The following is a 20,872-nucleotide window of genomic DNA, read 5'->3' on the forward strand; positions in this document are numbered from 1 at the left end:
CCTCTTTCTTCCTTTAAAAATCCATCTGTAATTCAAGTTGGCCGAGAAGCTGCTGGCTGGGCCCCACGACGCAGCGCTCCTCCTCTTCCACCACCACTGCCACAGGGACCCAGTGAATCCCGGGCAATACCAAACGGGGAGCGATCTGGCAGGGCCGCCGCTGGTCTTTGCTTTGATGGCTGCAGGCTCTGAATCGGCAGAAAGTTGGAGAGGAGGCCGGCTGCATGGGGCTCCGAGGCTTGTGCAGAAGGGCAGGCGCAGCCTGGAGGGCGATGGGGAGTGGTGCCAGGTGAGACTTTTCCTTCCCAGCTGGTCCTCCAGCTGGTTATGTCCGCCTTGACAGGTAATTGGAGAGAGCAGCAGCAGCAGAAACAGCAGCGGAGGGAGGGAGGGAGGGAGTGGGCAGGGCCAGGGCTGGGTCTGAGGGATGGTAGTGGGTAAAGAACACCTGCTTGGCATGCAAAGGGTTCCTACTTTGATCCCTGCTGGCATCTCCCATTCAGACAGGAGTGGGGTACCTCCTCTCCACATTCATTGATGGGCAGCCACCCAGGGGCCATATGCTGGGAGCGGTGGGCACAACCAGGGGCAGAGGTGAGTGTTGTGACAGACATTGGTTGGATGTCAGAGTTTGGATGCTTAGTTGTGCATTTCAGGGGGTTGGACTAGATGGCCCTCCTTTGGAGTCCCTTCCAACTTTACAATTCTATGTAACCTTTACCTTTTTGGACAACAGGCTTGCTTTGAAAATAATAATAATAATAATAATAATAATAATAATAATAATAATAATAATTTATTATTACAGTAGTACCTTAGGATGTGAACGGGATCTGTGAATGCAACCTGCGACAGCATGTGTGCGGGTCGTGATTCGCCGCTTCCACGCATGCGTGTGACGTCATTTTGAACGTCTGCACATGTGTGAGTGGTGAAACTCAGAAGTAACACGCTCCAATACTTCCGGGTCGCCACGGAGCACAACCCAAAAGCACTCATCCTGAAGCATATTCAACCCGAGGTATGAGTGTATTATTTATACCCCGCCCATCTGGCTGGGTTTCCCCAGCCACTCTGGGCGGCTTCCAACCGAATATTAAAAACAATACAGCGTCAGACATTAAAAACTTCCCTAAACAGGGCCGCCTTCAGTTGTCTTTTAAAAGTAAAATAGCTGTTTATTGCCTTGACATCTGCACACATGTGCTCCTCCCTCCAGGCAAGTCATAGGCATTCTCAGAGTTCGGGGGCAAATTCCTACTGGGCAACAACACTTGCAGAGATTGTGAAGGAGGGCTGGTCAGGCTTAGGTAGAGTCCTGAGGGCCAGGTGAAGAGGCCCAAAGGGCCACACACAGGCCAGTGGCTCCCAACCTCTGACTTAACATGCTTTGGTAGCAGGTGATCAGAAAGGTCTGTGCATGGAACCCTGGAGAGCTGCTGCCATTCAGAGCAGACTGTACTGGGCTAGATGGACCAAATAGCCTGACCTCAAATAAGGAACTTGTGCCAGCTTCTCATCCAGCTGGAATACTCTTCATTATTTGTACGTTTGCATGTAAGAGGTGCTTGTGGGGGGGCAGCCCTTATTTGCCTGGAAGGTATTCTAATCTCCAGTATTAGGGAGCCAGCTGTTCTTCAGGGATGAAAGAGAGGCACTCTGCACATGCTCTCGTCTCAGTTATTCTTGTCTTGCTGTTCCAGGAGCAGAGTCTGCTCTTAAGCACTGTATTTCACAAGCAGCATTTATTATTTTCCTCTTTTATATTTTACCTTCCTCGAAGGAGCCCAATTGCACTCGTTTCCCCTCCTCTCAACAACCCTGTAAGGTAGGCTTGAGGGTTAATACTGTCGCAAGGTCACCTATGAGCTTTGTGACCGAGTGGGGATTTGGGCCAAGGTCTCCAGGTACTGTCTGCCGTGCCACATGGGAAGAAGCTCTCCAGATGCTCCTTCCAAAACAACGTGCCCAGATTTGCTCCTTAAAGTGAAGAGGATGCAATGCAGAATTGAGTGATTGCGTTCTTAGGAAGATTCTGGACACTTTATTGCACATTCTTTCCAAATTGTTTGCAGGGGAGTTAGATTCCGTTACATCAAAACAAGGGTTATCCCACACTTTCCAGTGCGTCTCCCTGTAAATTTCCTTTATTGCAAAAAGTCTGACAGGGCAGGGGAAGCACGTCTGTTGCACAAGGGCCTCAGCACCAAGTTGAACTGCACAACTTGTGGTGCCAGCATAGGATGGAATCCCTCTCCCCAATAGCGGCTTCTCCATCCTTGCTCCCAAGACCATGAGTCATTCTTGCATTTACCTCCCCCCACCTGGGCACCCCCCCTCTCTCTTAGCAGGATTTCTCCACTTGGCATAGCAGGGGAGAATCAGAAAGGAGTTGAAGGATCAAGTCTGAACCAGATGCCCTTCCTCAAAGGCAGAGTGGGTTTGCCAGCACAGATTATGCCCATTTCTCTCTCCCACTGTCCTTAGCTTTATGAATTTTTGTACTCTTTATGTGTTAGATAAATTTCCTTTTATTTATATAAACCTGTTACAACCCAGGACTTTCAAAATTTGGCTCCTAAGATTTCCAGCCAGAGCACACTCCCACAGTCTACTTTTGCAACAACATGGGGGGGGGAAGTGTCGGTCTTGCTCAGGGGTCAGCAACATTTTTCAGCCATGGGCTGGTCCACTGTCCCTCAGACCATGTGGTGGGCCGGACTATATTTTGAAGAGAGAAAAAAATTAACGAATTCCTATGCCCCACAAATAACCCAGAGACGCATTTTAAATAAAAGCACACGTTCTACTCATGTAAAAACACCAGGCAGGCCCCACAAATAACCCAGGGATGCATTTTAAATAAAAGGGCACATTCTACTCATGTAAAAACATGCTGACTCCTGGACTGTCCATGTGCTGGATTTAGACAATGATTGGGCCACATCTGGCCCCTGGGCCTCAGGTTGCCTACCCCTGATTTAAGATGCTTTCAAAATCTGACTGGCCTCCCTGAGTCACACAAGACCTGCTCCTGTTTCGATAAGATGCTCTGTTGGGCTATGGCTCAGTGGTGGAGCAGCTGTGTGGTATGCAGAAAGCCCCAGGCCCGATCCCCACTGGCAACTCCAGGGGGAGCTGGGGGAGCCCCTTGCCTGAAATCCTGGAGAGCCATTGCAGCCGGTCAGTGGGGAGAACTATGGCGTGATGTGGGTCAGCAGTTTGACTGGCAAGAAGTCTACTTTTCTTGGCCACCAGTTTGTTGCCCGCTGGGTGCTTGAGACTGCAACTCCCATCTGCCCCCATCAGCCTGGCTGTTTGGGGCTGGAGCTGAGAGTTGCCATCGCTTGGAGGATAGCAGGATTGCAAAGGCTGGAGTGGCGTATCGGGTTGAAATCCTCGCTCACCAGCTGCAGGTCTTGTCTGTCCTGAGTCTCCCAATATCATGAGATGGTCCAGAGTTTGAGTACTTGGAGAGAGGGAGGAAACTGTGTTCATTTTGTGGCTACAGGGCCTGGTTTTTTGTCCTGTGGGGAGGGAGGGAGGCTGAGTTCCGGAACAAGAATGCTATACTGGGATGTAAGGGAGGTTCCCTAGAATCATAGAATCATAGAGTTGGAAGAGACCACAAGGGCCATCGAGTCCAACCCCCTGCCAAGCAGGAAACACCATCAGAGCACTCCTGACATATGGTTGTCAAGCCTCTGCTTAAAGACCTCCAAAGAAGGAGACTCCACCACACTCCTTGGCAGCAAATTCCACTGTCGAACAGCTCTTACTGTCAGGAAGTTCTTCCTGGTCCGGGGTGGCACAGTTCAGACATGTCCCTCATTCCGGCCACCCTCTGCTGTGATGGTCCTGGGCTTTGGGGCTCCATCTGCTGCCCTCTCTGCTCCGAGAATCTTTGACTGTCTTGCAAGGCCTAAAAATAGATCTGGCAAAGGAAGGAAGAGCAGTTATGAAAAGTGGAAGAGAAAATTTAAAAAGCGAACTCCTAGAGGCTAGGGCAGGGTTGGGGGGCCTTTTCCACCACGAGGGCCCTAACCCCTTCCTGGTTGGAGGGGGGCCAGTGGGAGGGCAGGGCAAAGGGAGGGCAGGGCAAAGGTGAACAGAACAAGGGAGGTAAATTGGAGGCCCTCCCCCCGTTTTCTATTACTGCATTTCTTGTGATTGTAAGGGGTTTTTTAAAAACAGTTTTTCATGTTGCATTTTAAATTTGTGTAACCTCGTCCTGGACTTTAGGGCCAGGGCCGTAAATAATAAAAATAGCATAATAAGAATCTCCCCTCACTTTTCTACAGTAGGCTACAATAGGGGGCTTTTTAAAGCACCGCACTAGATTCCTGATTAACACCTTTAGTTGTATCTTTATATATTTTTAAAAGACTGTTGCCCTACATGTCTTTAAATGACTTGTTACTGTTTTACATGTTTTTTAGATGTTAAAAATTGGTTTAAAATGTGTTTTTATCTTATATTTAATTGCATTGTTTTGTCACGTTTGTGTTTGCTGCCCTGGGCTCCCTGAGAGGAAGAATGGAATATAAATTTATAAACAAGCACTCTGTGGCCTAGATTATTTTTTTTAAAGGGCCAGGCCGTCTCCATGAGGAAAAGGCCATAGCTCAGTAGTGGAGCATCTGCTTTGCATACAGAAGGTCCCAGGTTCAGTCCCTGGCTCCTCCTGGAAGGGTTGAGCGAGACCCTCATCTGAAATCTGGAGAGCTGCTGCCAGTCAGTGTAGACAACACTGACATGGATGGCCCATTGGTCCAGCGTGTTATCAGACATTCTCCTGCCTTCATTCCCGGGCTCTTCCCAGCAGCGCTGGTCAGGTGCCCCCCTTGCACAGCTCCCATCCTCTCAGCCTCCCTCTCCAGGCTCTGCCAGATACCCAGGCAGAAAACGTAAGGCTTCCCTGGGAGCCAGATGTGAAATAATCACATTCGCTTGGAAGAGTTTATCCTAATCCCTAGCAGACGGAGAGTTTTCGTTCGCTAAGGCAGGAGGATTATTCTCACCCCCCTCTCTGCGCTGCCCCCAAACTTGCAGTGCACTTCGGGGGGGGGGGTGAACCAAACTCCAACAATTTCATGACTCTGCATGGTTCTCTATTTTTGAGAGCAGCTGTCAAGGGTGGGGCCCTCAGGCCTGGACTGCAGGATCTAGCTCATCTCTACTGGTGTATTGACCTCTGCTTGAAATAGCAGATGGTGGTGGACTCTCCTTCATTGGAGGTTTCAGAGCAGAGGTCAGGTGGCCTCCTGCCAATAATTCTTGGAATTATTATTATTATTATTATTATTATTTGTGCCAGTCTGTCAACAGGGTATATAAAAATACAACAATAGCACACCAGAACATCATGCATTACAAGCGTCCCCAAACAGGGCTGCCTTCAGATGTCTTCTAAAAGTTGTATAGTTATTTATTTCCTTGAAATGTGAAGGGAAAGCGTTCCACAGGGAGGGCGCCACTGCTGAGAAGGTCCTCTGCCTGGTTCCCTGTAACTTTGTTTCTCACAGGGAGGGAACCGCCAGAAGGCCCTCAGAGCTGGACCTCAGTGTCCGGGTTGAACAATGGGGGTGGAGATGCTCCTTCAGGTATCCTGGGCCGAGGCCTTTTAGGACTTTAAAGGTCAGCACCCACACTTTGAATTGTGCTCGGAAACATACTGGGAGCCAATGAAGATCTTTCAGGACCAGTGTTATATCATCCTGGCGGCTGTTCCAGGTTACCAGTCTAGCTGCCGCATTCTGGATTAGTTGTAGTTTCCAGGTCACCTTCAAAGGTAGCTCCACATAGAGTGTGTTGTAGTATTCCAAGCAGGAGATAATCAGAGCATGTCCCACTCTGGCAAGACAGTCTGCGGGCAAGTGGGGTCTCAGCCTGCGTACCAGATGGCGATGGTAGACAGTTGCTCTGGACACAGAATTGAGCTGCGCCTCCATGGACAACTGTGAGTCCAAAATGATTCCCAGGCTGCGCACCTGGTCCTTCAAGGGTACAATTAATTACCCCATTCAGATCTAGAGAGTCCCCCCACCCTGCCTGCCCAAATAGTACTTTCATCTTGTCAGGATTCAACTTCAATCTGTTGACTGCCATCCACCCCCTCCAACAGCCTCTAGACACCCACACAGGACCATCACTGCCTTCACTGGTTCTGATTTAAATGAGAGGTGCAACTGCATATTGATGAACACCCAGCCCAAACCCCCTGATGATCTCTCCCAGTGGCTTCATATGGATGTTGAAAAGCATGGGGGAGAGGACACCGTCCTGAGGCACCCCACAAGTCAGCACCCAGGGGTCCAAACACCCCACACTACTTTCTGGACTTGACCCAGAAAAAAGGAGTGGAACCACTGCATAACAGTCTCCCCAACTCCCAGCCCTCCTAGGGGCCCAGAAAGATACCATGGTTGATGGTATCAAAAGCCGCTAAGAGATCCAGCGGAACCACGAAGCAGCTGCCCACTGCAGAGTCAGGCCATTGTTCCACCTCATTCAGTGTTGTCTTCTCTATATCAAGTGGCTGCAATTTCCCAGCATTCTAAATACTGGCCTCATCAGCATTATGGATTCAAAGTGCTAGGATACCACTCTTAAACAGTTACCACTTTCCCCCAAAGAATTCTGGGAGCTGTGGCTTGTTATTGGCACTGAGAGTTTGTTAGGAGGCTCCTATTCACCTCCCAGAGCTGCAATTCCCAGAATTCCCTGGGAGGAGGAACTGATTGTTAAACCACTCTGGGAATTGCAGATATTTGTGGGTAATAGGGGCCATAATGAAATATAGCTCCCAAATTCTTTGGGGGAAGCCAGGATTGCTTAAAGTGCCCTATCTAGAGTTGCTGGGGATCAAACCTGGGACCTTCTGCATGCCAAACATGTGTTCTAACCACTGTGCTACAGCCCTTCCGACTAAGGAATGCCTTCTCTGTGGGCCAGCAAAGAAGTGATGCTTTCAGGTCTGCAGCCATGATGCAGCCAGAGTTCAAAACTCAGATATATAAGCTAGGCGTCAAATGGCTCTAAATCAAGATTGCAGTCGCCAAAATGGAATGTCTAGTTGCCAGTTTTGGGTAAGACGGCTCTAAAGTCTTATTTTTCAAATGATGGACTGACTGTGATTGGTTCTCAGTTAAACATCTGGCCAGTTCAGATGACAATCTTGAGTTAGCTTTGAGAACTTAAAGAAAAGTCACTTGATGAAGGACAGACCACATATATTTTGGGCTATTCTGAACTCTTTCTTAAGGGTGTCTGCTCCTTCTCAGGCTGCACAGGGAAAGCAATTTGGTTCCAGAAATTCATTCCGATTGTGTAGATAAAATATAACTGATAGAATTCTACAATATGGGCAATTAGTGTGCGAAAACAGTCCAGATACTATGATCTCCAGATGGTGAAGATGTCAGGCTCCATCCTGGCGCCCATCTATCTTCAGCTGGTCACAAATGATTGAAAACCAGGTGCAAAATGCGCTTGGTGCCTGGCTAATTTCAAACACTGGTTGCAGTCTGTCTCCCATTCCCTTTTACCCATGGTTTGGTGCATGTCGCACTAGCTGGTTAAGAGTGTCCTTAAACCTGGGTTCGGAAACCAGTTTCAGTCCCACAGCCTGGGGGCCACATCGTGCAAGGGACAAGGAACCCGGGTTTCCAGAGGGCAAGCAGGAATTTGAGTGGGGTGAGGGTAAAATATATATATATATATATATATATATATATATATATATATATATATATATATATATATTTTAATGGTGTTGAATTTGTGAAACTGAACTGCATTTATTAAACTAATCAACCACTGGACAAAGAAGAAGACAAGCCCGGGATTAATTCTGAACAAACGGTGCTTTCTGAGCTGCCGTCACTCCCGGGCGGCTACCATGGGGACGCTTTTGCATTTCCTGGTATAGGAGTTCAGGCTGGCAACCACATTCAAAAATTGTGTTGTGGAAGCATGCTCTTCCTTCTCGCTGGGGTCACAGCTACACCTTGTGTTTAAAGCACACTGAAAACACACAGGATCCTGGGAGGGTTTGTTTGCCTCAGTGGAGCTGCAATTCCCAGCACCCTTAGCAAACTGTAGCTCAGAATTATTTGGGGGAAGCTGGGTGCTCTGTGCCTTATATGTACAGTTGAGGGTGCTGGGTATTGTAGTTCCCAGGAATATTTTTGAATGGGTGTGGGTGTGCTTTGAATGAATGGGGTGTGCAAGCCTTCAAGCCTCTCCCTTGGTTGCCAGCAAGCCTTTGGGGGCTTGTAATGAAATCTTGCAGGGGACGCGGGTGGCGCTGTGGTCTAAACCACAGAGCCTAGGACTTGCCGATCTGAAGGTCGGCGGTTCAAATCTCTGCGAAGGGGTGAGCTCCCGGTATTCAGTCCCAGCTCCTGCCCACCTAGCAGTTCGAAAGCACGTCAAAGTGCAAGTAGATAAATAGGTACCACTCTGGCGGGAAGGTAAATGGCGTTCCCGTGTGCTGCCAGAAGCGGCTTAGTCATGCTGGCCACATGACCCGGAAGCTGTCTGTGGACAAACGCCAGCTCCCTTGGCCAGTAAAGCGAGATGAGTGTGCAACCCCAGAGTCGTCCACGACTGGACCTAATGGTCAGGGATAACTTTACCTTTACCTTTAATGAAATCCTGCAGTGAGAGCTTTCTCTAGGTCTTCTGCTCCAGCATGAATCTATCTCTTTCCCCAGAGCCAAAGGCGGAGAGTCTGGACTTTGGCTGTTGACGTGGACACCTAGTCTAGGAACCTGCTTGGCTGCGATCATGTTGCCAGACGCCACTGAGAACTTCTCTTGTTTTTAATTTTTTAAATCAAAACACAGATCCTGGGGGGTCTGAGCACTGCTCCCCCCCCCATCCTTTTTCCTGACCAGCTCACCTGCTCTTCACCGCAGAGTGCAGAACCAGGTGACTTACTAATGTGAATATTCATGAGAATGTAAAATGAATGTAAAATATTTTTTTTTAAAAAAGAGAGAGAATGTAAAAGGAAGCCCGGCTGGGTCAGGCCACCAAGCTCCTATGAGGAGCAGGCCCTGAAGGTGGCATTCCTCCCTCACTGCTTGGCAGTTGCTGTTCAGAGGTAAATGCCTCTGAACACGGAGGTTTCATTTAGCTGTGTTGCTGATAGACCTGCCTTTCATGCATTTGCCCAGTTCCCTTTTAAAAAACCTATTGAGCATTATTATATTTTTTAGCAGCAGCAAGCAGACTCTCTCAGGTGGTGTAGTGGTTAGAGGGTCTGATTAGGACCTGAGACAGACCAGAGTTCAAGTCCCTTCTCAGCCACGAAGCTGGGTGACCTTGGGCCAGTCACTGGCACTTTCATTATATACCTTTGGGTGCCAGGCAAAAAAGTTCCTCTTTAACCAGGCCTTTGGTTGACTGACATTCAATGCCCTTTTAAATTGTGTTGGGGTGAGTTATTGAGTTGTTCTTGTTTTTATTTTGATTGTGTATTCTGTGTTTTTATATTGTGTTTTTATTCTGTGAACTGCCCTGAGCCCTGTAGGTATAGGGCAGTATACAAATTTAGTAAATAGTAATAATAATAATGTGGGACGCGGGTGGTGCTGTGGGTTAAACCACAGAGCCTAAGACTTGCTGATCAGAAGGTCGGTGGTTCGAATCCCCGTGACGGGGTGAGCTCCCGTTGCTCGGTCCCTGCTCCTGCCAACATAGCAGTTCGAAAGCACATCAAAGTGCAAGTAGATAAATAGGTACCTCTCCGGCAGGAAGGTAAATGGCGTTTCCGTGCGCTGCTGTGGTTTGCCAGAAGCGGCTTAGTCATGCTGGCCACATGACCCGGAAGCTGTATGCCGGCTCCCTTGGCCAATAAAGCGAGATGAGCGCCGCAACCCCAGAGTTGGTCACGACTGGACCTAATGGTCAGAGGTCCCTTTACCTTTAATAATAATAATAATTCATTAACTGTACCTGTTTAAAAAGCCTATGCTTGTATTAAATTGTGCATGCTTTTATATTTGTGGTGCAAAAGCATGCACAATTTAAACAGGTATGGTTAACAAATGGTGAAGAGGATTATTTATGGTTTAACCCCTCTGGGAATTGTAGTTCTGTGCAGGGGAAGAAGGGGGTCTCCCATCAGCACTCAGAACCCTTAACAAACCAGAACCAGGATTCTTTGGGAGGGCGAAGCCATACCTGTTTGGTGTCGTACCACTTTAAATATATGGTTTCTCTCTCGCTTTTTGTTCTGCTGGCCCGGTGATTCTACCTTATCTCTGTTCCTCTTTCCCTGCTATTTTTAGCCCCTTGAACCAAAAAGAAGCCAACAGGAGCTGTTTGCTCTGTGCTGCTGTAAGTGAATAAACACTTCTCATTTCTACCTGGGCAACTCTCTCATCTTCTTTCTTTGAGTCCCCAGAAGACACAGACAGTTTTGGGGCTTACATGGTGGGCAGAAGGTGAAGAGGCCGTTTGGAGGAGGGCAGAGGGCACCCTCCCCTTATTCCTAAAAAGCATCTCGCGTGGGGCAAGGGGAAATGTCCCAAAGGGGCACGAGATAAGACTCCTTTACCATCAAGAAAGTGCACCAAGGATTGCTGCCATGTGAGCCAGCTGACTCGCGCAACAGCACAGAAGCACAAGATGTGCAGCATTTCTTGCAGCGCTGCACGGTTGCCATCCTGGCATCCAGAGATCTCTATGTGGTTGCAATTGGACCCATGCCTGGCAAAACGCCTGCGGAGTTTCAAGCACTGCTTCCAGCTCTGATTCTATGATTCTGGGGTAAAAGTCAAGGGGTTCCTCCATGCACCTGCAAATTGTCTCTCTGCCCTCCATTTGGGCAAGCAAGAGGCATTATCAAGGACCTTCTAAAGAGGGCGCAGAACATGGTCGTTGGGGTCTGTGGTCTGGAGACTGAGGGGGTGATCTAGGAAGAACCCCAAGTGCTGTGCAGAGAGGCTCAGAGAGCTGCATTCTGTCCTTGGGCCTGAGGCTCCCCAAGCCTGCTCTCTTGGCACAAGGCAAAGAGAGCCAACAACATAGACATCCTCCTGCCTCCTCATTCCAGAGGACTATGGGGAGGGGTTGTTCAGATAGATTGGGGGGGGGGGTTGAGGGAGAATGGAAAGTTAAAACTGTTGCTTTTGACTAAGCACCCCTTTTCCAAAGCCCAGGGCTCTGTGTTCACTCTACAGTTCAATCTGCATCACTACCACTTTGAACAGTCGTGGCTTCTTCACCCAGGGAATCCTGGAAACAGGGTTTGCCTGGGGTGCTGCGAGTTGCTAGGAGACCCCTCTGGCTCACCCAGAGCTACAATTCCCAGAGTTCTCTGGGGAGGGGGATTGGAGGTTGAACCCCTCTGAGAAGTTTCTTTGTGAGCGGAGGTCTCCTAATAATTCTCAGCACCCCAGGCAAACCCTGGATTCTTTGGTGGAAGCCAAAGTGGTTTTAAATGGGCAGGGTGGAGTTCAACGTGCCACTAAGTAGGGATGGGGCAAAAACGAGGCCTTTGCACTGCAGGGCTCCCCCCTCCCCTCCTTATGCTTTGTAGCTTATCCTTTTCCATAGGTTTCCCTACCTCTCCGGAGCAAGTTTAGGGGCTGTGGAAGGGAGGAGATAGTGGTCACATGCCCTTGTGTGAACGGACCTCATTCCACGCATGCAGCAGCCTAGCTGAATCCCACCCAAAGTGTGAATGAGGCCTCAGTGTGAAGAGATCCATCAAACAGGTTTTTTTCTTGGCCAGTAATAGTACCACTCTATTCCGTCTTGGTCAGACCACACCTGGAACGCTGTGTCCAGTTCTGGGCGCCACAATTTAAGGAGGATGTTGACAAGCTGGAACGTGTGCAGACGAGGGCAACAAAGATGATCAGGGGAGTGGAAACCAAGGATTATGAGGAACAGTTGAGGGAGCTGAGTATGTTTAGCCTGGAGAAGAGGAGGCTGAGAGTAGATACAATAGCCATCTTCAGATGTCTCAAGGACTATCCCATGGAAGATGGAGCAAGTTTGTTTTCTCCTGCTCCTGACTAAACATCACGAAGAACTTTCTGATAGTAAGAGCTGATTGGCAGCGGAACAGCTGAGGTAGTGGGCTCTCCTTCCTTGGAGGTTTTTAAGCAGAGGTTGGATGGCCCTCTGTCGTGGATGCTTTAGTTGAGATTCCTGCAAGCCGTGGGATCCCTTCCAACTCCATGATTCTGTGACTGCCCCCCTGGAGCAAGTGCTTCTCTCCTGCACAATTCCTGGGCACCGGCCAGTGCTCAGCCCGTCTTCTTCCCTCATCACCTACCTACGCCTTTCTCCATCTCAGAAGGAGATGGAGGGGAGTGAGAAGGTCCCTTGTCTGATGGACGCCTCTTGCCAGTGATCTCATCCTTCCGCATGGCTCAAGGCGCTTCAGACAAAGTGGGGTTTGTTCCGAGGAGCCTGTAACCCAGCTGGTTCTGTCAAGCCCGGCTGGCCTGCCTCTGCTGCTCATTCCCCCTTGCAAAGGCTGAGCTTTAAGGGCCTCCCAGTTAATCATGTCTGTTTGTTACCTTTGTGGACCGAATCCTAGTACTATTAGCATGTTCAGTCTCCAAGCCTAGGTCCTTGCATTGCGTGCAAAGTGTGTGCGTGGGGGGAGAATTAGCAGGTTTGGGTTTTTTGCAGAAATAAATAAGAATATTTAAGAGGGAATACCCCCCCAAAAAAGAGATAAAGCAGCCCAGTGAGTTTTCCCAGCTAGCATGGAATGGTGCCAGATGGGTTTTTTTGGTAGTGAAGGGCAGGAAAGTATGGAAAAGGGGGGATATTCAGGGAAAGGGTGTGGTCTGCTTGCATCCCAAACAGGAGCACCCCACATGACAACATTTTGTTGCAGGTACCACTTGTACGTATAGATCTTAAGTGAGGATTTTCTGCTGAGCACGTGCAACCTGGACATCAGCAATAGACGGAACAGTTGAGTGGGGTTTGTGGCTTTCGGTGACTGCTAACCTTGATGGTTATAACAAAAAAAATTCCTTCCAGTAGCACCTTAAAGACCAACTAAGTCAGTTCTTGGTATGAGCTTTCGTGTGCATGCACACTTCTTCAGATGATGGTTATGTTCCACCTCCACTGTCGGAGGCAGTAAATGCTTCTGGATATGAGCTGCTGGGTATCACAAAGGGACAGAGAATGCTGTTGCTCTCAGGCCCCTGCATGCGGCCTTCCAATAGATGCTTCTGGTTGGCCACTGTGAGAACAGGATTCTGGACTGGACTGAATGGGCAACTGGCCAGATCCAGCAGTTGCTTTACATTAGCATGCCACTGGCCAGGTCTATAGAAACCAGCATAAAAATAAGGTTAATAGCAGTTTAGGCTTCTTCCTGCTGGCAGGCGGTGTGACTTGATGGTCCATGAGGTCCCTCTTAATCCTCTGCCAGCCGGCATTAGTGCCTACTTGTGAAGCCCAGTCTGGCAGGTGACAAACATAAAGGCAACCTGGTCCACACAGTGGTTGCCCTGGCGTCCTAGCCGCTGATGTAGTTCAGCTGCTGAGAAGCTGCCTCTGGAGGTCTTGCGGTCTGCCTTGTCCTACCAACGGCTGCTGCTCCTTCCTTGCAGGCATCTTTGCCAGCCTGCTTCTGGGCAACGTCTTCAGACCTTGGGCAAGTGTACCGCCACACAGCTGTCAAAGCAGATGCATTGGAGCACTGGCTGCTATGAATAACAGCTGCTGGTCTTGAGGGGGCTTCCCTTGGAGAGCGGAACAGCGCGATCCTAAATATAGCAGGCGCTGCAACAAACAGGTGTGTGGCCCAGGGAGGGGGGAGAGATTTCTCACATGCAGCTGTAGAGCAGAAGAGGAAAGGCAAGCTGACTTCTAGATCTGGCAGGACAAAAGAGGGGTGGCCAGGGTTGAGCACCATAACTTTATCAAACCACCAAGGGCCTGCAAGGCAGGGAGCAGGTCTTCCAGGACTCACAGCCAAGATGAGATGACTCTTGCAGTCTCTTTCAACTCTACAGTTCTGTGATTTGGTGACTTGTCACCTTTTGGGGGGTGGCAAATGAAAGGGGCTACCGTTTTAGTTGATTTAAAATCTAACTGGTTAACTGAGTAAGCACCTCAGGCTTAGGCAAAACGCAGTGCAGGAGAGATACAGGGCTCAGAGGAAAATGAGAAAGTGCTTGTGAGCATCTTGGGCTTCTTATTCGGACTGTTTTGGATTCTAGGTCCCATCAGCTGCAGCCGGCATGGCCAGTGGTCAGAGCTGAGGGAAATTGTGATCATTATTTGCAATTGCATCTTAAAGCAAAGGGTTTGTCCCTGAAAATGCTCACCAGCGAGGAATGTGCGAAGGATTTGTAGGAGCTCCTGCTGCAGGTGCGCATCAGCTGGGGAAATACCGTATTTTTCGCCCTATAGGATGCACTTTCCCCCCTCCTAAAATGAAGGGGAAATGTGTGTGTGTCCTATGGGGCGAATGCAGGCTTTCGCTGAAGCCTGGAGAGCGAGAGGAGTCGGTGCGCACTGACCCCTCTCGCTCTCCAGGCTTTGGGCAGCTCTCCGCAATCCTTGGGAGCCCGGCGCGACTTCCTGCCGGGCTCCCCAGGCTTGCGGATAGCAGCCTGTTCTGGGGGCTGGGGTCGGGGGAAGCTCAGGTTCCCCCCGCCCTGGCCCCGCGCCTGGGGGGGGATATTTTTTTTCTTTATTCCCCGCCCCAAAAAACCTAGGTGCACCCTATAGTGCGAAAAATACGGTACTTTGCAATGGAAGCCCACCAGGTTCTGAATTTTACTAATAAATATGAGCACATTTTTATTTTGACAAATGTTATGGACTTCATATTTGAGCTGTCTCCTTCAAGGTATTGGGAAGTTTGATGTACAGTTGTGCTTTTATACTATGTTGGAAGCAGCTTAGAGTGATTGGGGCATAAACAGCCCTTTTTTGCCGTCAGACAGGGTATGTTTTCCTGTGTTTTTAATAGCATGCTGCGGTCGTGGTGCTTTACAAGCATGGAGCACATCCTCTCGAAGGAAAGAGGACGACACACCTTTTAGAAAAGAATAGAGCTATTCCAAAGCTTTCACTTGAAACTCTTTTGCTGATTTCAGCTGGAAGGTGGAAATTACTTCAATTTTGTGTGGGAGGCAAAAAAATTAAAACTTTGAAGAAAGGAAGGCTGTTGAGTAAAAGGTTTATGTTTTCGTTGTTTTTTTTAACCCAAATGTGGCTGACTCCAACTCCTGCCACCCTAGTGGGGGGGAGAGCTCTTCTGCAGCAACTGTGGGGGTTTCAGCTCCCCCCCCCGCCCCCCACTTTAGACAACTGAAAGGGGCAAATGCTCAGAGAGTGAAAGTGATGATGGAGCAGTGCATAAATTTTTTAAAAGCCCATCAGCTTGTATCATTTCAAGTGCTGTGAGCAACTTGGATAACAAAATTACATAAAGCTGGGCTGCTGCAGCTTCCAGAATATTTAGTGATTCTGTGACTTTCGGTTAGGATACAGAATGGGAGAGCAATTCAATTTATTTCACACTTCTAGGTGACATTTCTCCTAGAAGGCTGTGCTGGGCACTTGTGGTTTTTTCTGCACTTTCACTTGAATGCATCGTAGGCTGGATTTCAAGTTCAGGGACATTTCTGAAGGTTCTTTGGCAAGAAGAAAAGGAAAGGTGGCTCTCAAGGTATGTGGACCATTTGTGCAAACCCAGCCTCACACTTCAAAGCAGAGGTAGGCACCTTGTAGCCCTCCAGGGGCGGAGGAATTCGTTTCCCATCCTCCCTGGCCACTGGCTATGCTGGCTGAGGTTGAGAGGAGTTGGAGCTCAGCCGCCTTTGAAGGTCCAGAGCTTCTTGGCTCCCTTGCTTTTGGAGCAAAAGATGGGTTGTGGGTCCTCGCCCCTTTTTGCAGACTGATAATTCACACCTCCTTAGAGATGCCCCCCCCAACAGCACTCTCTCCTCGCTCACTATTCTTGACAAGCTTCCCCCTCACAATCAGTGGTGTTCTAATGGATCCTCGGCATTTTCTGAAGATGGTCACCTGCCAAACCTCTCTGGGCGCTGTAGAACTAACCGTATGTCGAGGGACACCAGTCACAGAGCCAGGGAGGGAGACACCATGAAAGATTTGGAGTTTTGTCTTTCTCTCTTAAGTAAGTGGCAGGTCTTGGGTCTACCCTATGGGGGTCTGCTCTGTGGGGTGTGAAGAATGGCTGAAGGAAAGAGCCAGAATGGGGCAGCCGCTTGCACCGATCTGTCCCCATGAGCCTCTCCTGGGGTTCAAGGGGCAGGTAAAACCTTTCCCACTGCAGAGAGCCTGTAGCTTCATCTTACTTGGGTGCAGGGCTGGCTATTCAGCTGGGAAAAGTGTGTTATATTTATATGTGTTCTGTAGCAATGAGAGCTATTTAGTTTTAGAGTTGCTTTTAATTGTTTTTCATGGTGTAACCTGCCCTGGGTAAAGCACAGGCAATAAATGATATGATGTGTTGTGATATTTCTAGTTTCAGTGTTACAGAGCTTCATTGCTCATGTAGCATCAATTGTTTTCAGTGATTGATAAATATTCAAGGGGAGAATGAAGTCTGTGACAGTGGAGGGATTTAAAGTCCGGATGTCTGACACATACAAGACTGTCAGGAGACTTCTATATCACAACCACAAATGATAAGTTGCTATACCCAATTTCAAGTGCTGGTAAAGACTCTTTAAAGCCCTAAACCTTTTGGAACCAGGTTATTTGAAGGTCTTTAAACCCACCTGAACCTGCCCTGGGCTTTAAGAATGGCTGTCGAGATCCGTCACACTGGCAGGCACAGGAGACAGGGCCCTTTTGATGGTGGCTCCATACCTGTGGAATTTGCTTTCCTAGGGAGGTACATAGGAATTTTACTTTACTGGCTTTAAAATGAACCCTGAAAACTTGTTTTGTGCCGAGTGCTGCTTTTTTATGTGTGATGTTCTGCATTGTTTCAAACCACTGCTGTTTTGATGTCACAATGTTTTTAGTATTATGTGGAGAGAGAAAGATGATATGAATGAGAGAATGATACTGGAGGGGGAAAGAACTGTCCTGGTTTCCCAGCTTCCATGGGTCTCTCCCCTCTCATTCTCCTTTCTGAGAGAAGGTGGTGGTGCATGTCTGTGCGCATGAATGCTCTCTGCTCACAGGAAGTGGAGCGTGACTTCAGGTTTCTTCTTTCTTGCCCAGGTCTCATGGTACCAAGTGACGTGTCCTTCTTGTGAGATCCAGTCCCCAGAACCCCCTGAGAAAATGTCAGGAATGCAGGTAAGGCGGGAAAAGGCTCTCCATATAGAATCATAGACTCGTCGATTTTAGGAGAAGTTGTTCTGTTATTACAACTATTGCTGTTAGAAGTCTCCCAGAACAAGTTACAATGAGTTATAGCGAATGCTAGTCCTACTCAGAGCAGGCCCATTGACATGAATGAACTGAAGGTGGCCACATTCATTAATTTCAATGAGTCTGCTCTGAGTAGCATTAGCTTTGGCTGTCTGTTTAAAAATGACACTGAGGAGGAGATGGGCGCATGAGGTCTGGGGCCCCACCCAAAGCAGCATCTCTGGTTAAGGGGTCAGGTCACAAGGGATGGGGGAGATGTTCTCTGCTTGAGACTCTGGGCAGCTGCTGCCGGTCAAAGTCAACAGCACTGGACCAGTTGCACCAATGCTCTGACGAAACAAGGCAGCTTCCTGGTGCTTAAGAGTCCCCCCCCCCCATCTTTTACATGGGGACTGTATTGGGACAAGTGAATAGTGGGGGACGGGGGAAAGATTTCAAAGTACAAAAATGGGTGGGCTTGTGATCCATTCCTGGAATAATTACTGGGGTGTCACAGTACACCAGCAAGCAATCTCCCCATCCCACCCAGAAAGCTCATTTTAAAAAAAAAGTTTTCAAGCCCTGCGGATCTGTGTGGTTTCCTTGATCTCAAATAACAATTTCTTAGTAGAGCTTCCCAGGCGCTCAGCAGAACAAATGCTGGAGATTTGCTAGCACCCCTCTAATAAGGAATCAAACCTTTGGGTGCATTTGTAATAAGCACGATTTTAGGAAGCACCCAGACGCTGGTCTGCTCCTCTAGAGAACCGGGGCGGGGTGTGCGCACCTCTTGGTTTCAGTGCTGTGCAAAGGTGGGAGCACTTGCGCTCTTCCTCCCCTCCCCCTTCTCTGGTTGAGAGGTTCTGAATTTTGCACAACATCCTGAATCTACAGAACTCTTCAGCTTTTGCAGATGCATCGTTTTTGAGAGCTGGGCGTGTGGCTTCTTGAACGCGGCGTGTGCAAGAGCCCAAAAGTGTAACTCCCCTGCCCTTTATGCCATCCCTAATGTGAATCTGGGCTGCAACATTTAATTTGCTGGATAAGTGGGAAGGGGTGCCTTCCAGAGGCTGGTATGATCCTGCTTTGGGTGGATGAGATGGGGTCGTTGCCACAGTTCAAGGACACATTTCAGTTGGTCCACAGCCCAGCAGTCAGAGGTGCAGGGAGTTGTAGTCTGACAGTATCTAGGGGGCCCCTGGATCTCCAACCTGGTATTTTTTCCCCTTAAAAAAAAAAAAGCAAGCATGTTTTTCATTCAGAACTATCCTTTTAATCCTTTTGCATCTATGTTTCAGAAAAACAGACAATCAAAACACTTGATTTTAATAGACTCGGATTTCTTTTACCAGGTGATAGCTGTGCTCTGAAGTCCTCTTCTTCTCCTATTTCCCTGGTCTCTTAGTTTCCCCCCTCAGTCCTCCAAAAGAGAATTAGATGACCAGTGTCTGTCTGTCAATCAGATTTGTTTCTTGGAAATAATTGTACATAATCACAAAGGCCACATTCACACCATGCCTTTAAACCACCATGACAGCACTTTAAGCAGTCAAAAGCATTCAAAGAATTATGGGACCTGTAGCTTGGCATGGGTGCCAAGACCCCTCTTCAGAGCTACAATTCCCAGAAATCCCTGTGAAGAGGGATCAATAGTTAGGCTTCTCTGGGAGGCTTTAGTTGATATTCCTGCACTGCAGGGGGTTGGCCTAGATGGCCCTCAGGGTCCCTCCTTCCAGCTCTGCGATTCTGTGGTTCTGTGAAGTGCCAAGACCCTGTTGAGTCAGCCATGTCCTCCTTCTCTCCCACAGGCCGTCTGGCCATCTGGTACGGAATGTATTGCTAAGTACAACTTCCATGGCACGGCGGATCAGGACCTCCCGTTCAGCAAAGGGGATGTCCTCACCATTATCTCTGTCACCAAGGTAACCCACCCGTCTCGGGTACCAGGGAGAAATCAGAAGTTGGGGGAGTGGGGGGGGGTCATTTTTCTTGCCCATCAGCAAAGCTGACTTGTTCCTTTATTGGAGGCAGTAGACCTCTGAAAATGGGTTGCTGGGAAGCACAACTGGGGAGAGTTGCTGTTGCTGTAAGGCAGGGGTCGGCAAGGTTTACCTCGCCTGGGCCAGTTCACTCCAGCAGAGATCCCTCCGTGGGCTAGATTGTGCTCGCGCATGAGCACCTGCGATTTCCAGCATCTGCGCCTGCGCAGATACGATTTCCGGCATCTGTGCATGCACAGACGCAATTTCCGATGCTGCGGAAGCAAGTCCCCACCCCTCACTGTGCCGCGCCAGTTTAGCACAGTGCACGGGGACTCACTGAGCGGGCAGCTCTGTTCGGGGGCAGCTTGTAGGCCGGTAAACAATGCCCGTGGGCTGCTTGTGGCCCATGGGCCTTAGGTTGCCTACCCCTGCTCTCGGGTCCTGCTTGTGGGCTCCCCCTTGGGAGTGCTTGGCCACTGTGGCAACAGAATTCTGAACTGGATGGGCCCCTTCTAAGGAGGAGGCAGAGGAGAGCCCAAATGGAAAGTCTTTGACCAAATGCAGCATTTGGCTACCCACTAACAATAAAACTTAGGCTTGGGCGATGCATCAATACATCCACGCAGGACTGGTTTGAGGGCCAGAGCACGATGGAGCCTTTACCTGGCAGTATATCGCAGGTGAAACTGCTGCTGCTCCTGACTCACTGTGCTCTGGTCCTCAAACCAAGAGAGGAACGAGCCACAAGACGCTGTGGCCAATATAGGTTGTTCCTCCCTCCGCTTTTCAACCTTGCAATGTATCGCTATATCACGGTGTTTGGCTGGTGATACATCACGTTGTTGAAAAACTGATATCGCCCCTCCCTGCTCATGGGCACTACAAATTGCTTCCAGTGTTGGAAGCAATATGTCTCTGAGTGCCAGTGGCCAGGGAATCACAGGTGGAGAGTGTTGCTGCCCTCATATCTTGCTTGTGGGCTTCTCATGTGTGTCTGTGTGTCGGTTGGACCTTGTCACAACCAGATCCTGGACGAGATGCAGGTATTTGTTTGGCTCCAAGAGAGCTCTTCACATGATGCTAATGTGGTACTATCTGCAAGATCCAGGCGTTTCCTTCTGTGGCTGTGATCTTCCTTCCCTCCCTAGCGACCTGAAAAGGGACAGGGAAAGCAATATGTTTTAATTGATGTGAGCGTTATTTAAAGTTCTTCAAGAGTAAGCCACTTGGTCAAGTCCCAGGGAGAGGATTTGCAGACTCAGCCACCGTATTTGTGAGAAGAGGCTAAACATTGGCAGAGTGTCACAGAGCGGACACAGAGAGGACACAGAACAGGACATGAACCCCATCAGGGGCAGAAGCCGAGACTGTAAATCATCCGTTATAGCCCACGATGGAGGAGAGAGATTCTGTATGTTTATATACTGTGCATTTTCAACAAGTGCAGCACAAAAGGGGTTCCACAAAAACAGCACTGATTTCTGGTCATAGATTTTTATATGGTTTTAATTGTATTATGTATAAGTCACTGTCTTCTTTTAAATGAACAACAGCATATA

At 48.9% G+C, this 20,872-nt stretch overlaps 1 protein-coding gene across 12 annotated transcripts in view; it reads left to right on the forward strand.

Moving 5' to 3' along the window:
* CSK (C-terminal Src kinase) overlaps window positions 1–20,872 on the forward strand; it is a 69,557-nt gene that overhangs the window by 24,214 nt on the left and 24,471 nt on the right. For 9 of the 12 annotated variants that reach the window (XM_083698312.1, XM_083698308.1, XM_083698313.1 and 6 more), the window contains exons 2-3: window positions 17,200–17,277; window positions 19,140–19,253. In XM_083698312.1, the coding sequence (XP_083554438.1) occupies window positions 17,263–17,277; window positions 19,140–19,253 (129 nt within the window). In that variant the 5' untranslated portion in view covers window positions 17,200–17,262. Of the gene's footprint in view, window positions 1–50; window positions 290–10,599; window positions 10,780–15,574; window positions 15,671–17,199; window positions 17,278–19,139; window positions 19,254–20,872 lie in introns of those variants that run through there. The other 3 variants (XM_083698305.1, XM_083698303.1, XM_083698309.1) reach the window with 3 other exon arrangements.

The sequence above is a fragment of the Podarcis gaigeae genome, assembly GCF_964106915.1.
Source record: "Podarcis gaigeae genome assembly, chromosome: 9".
Lineage (NCBI taxonomy): Eukaryota > Metazoa > Chordata > Lepidosauria > Squamata > Lacertidae > Podarcis > Podarcis gaigeae.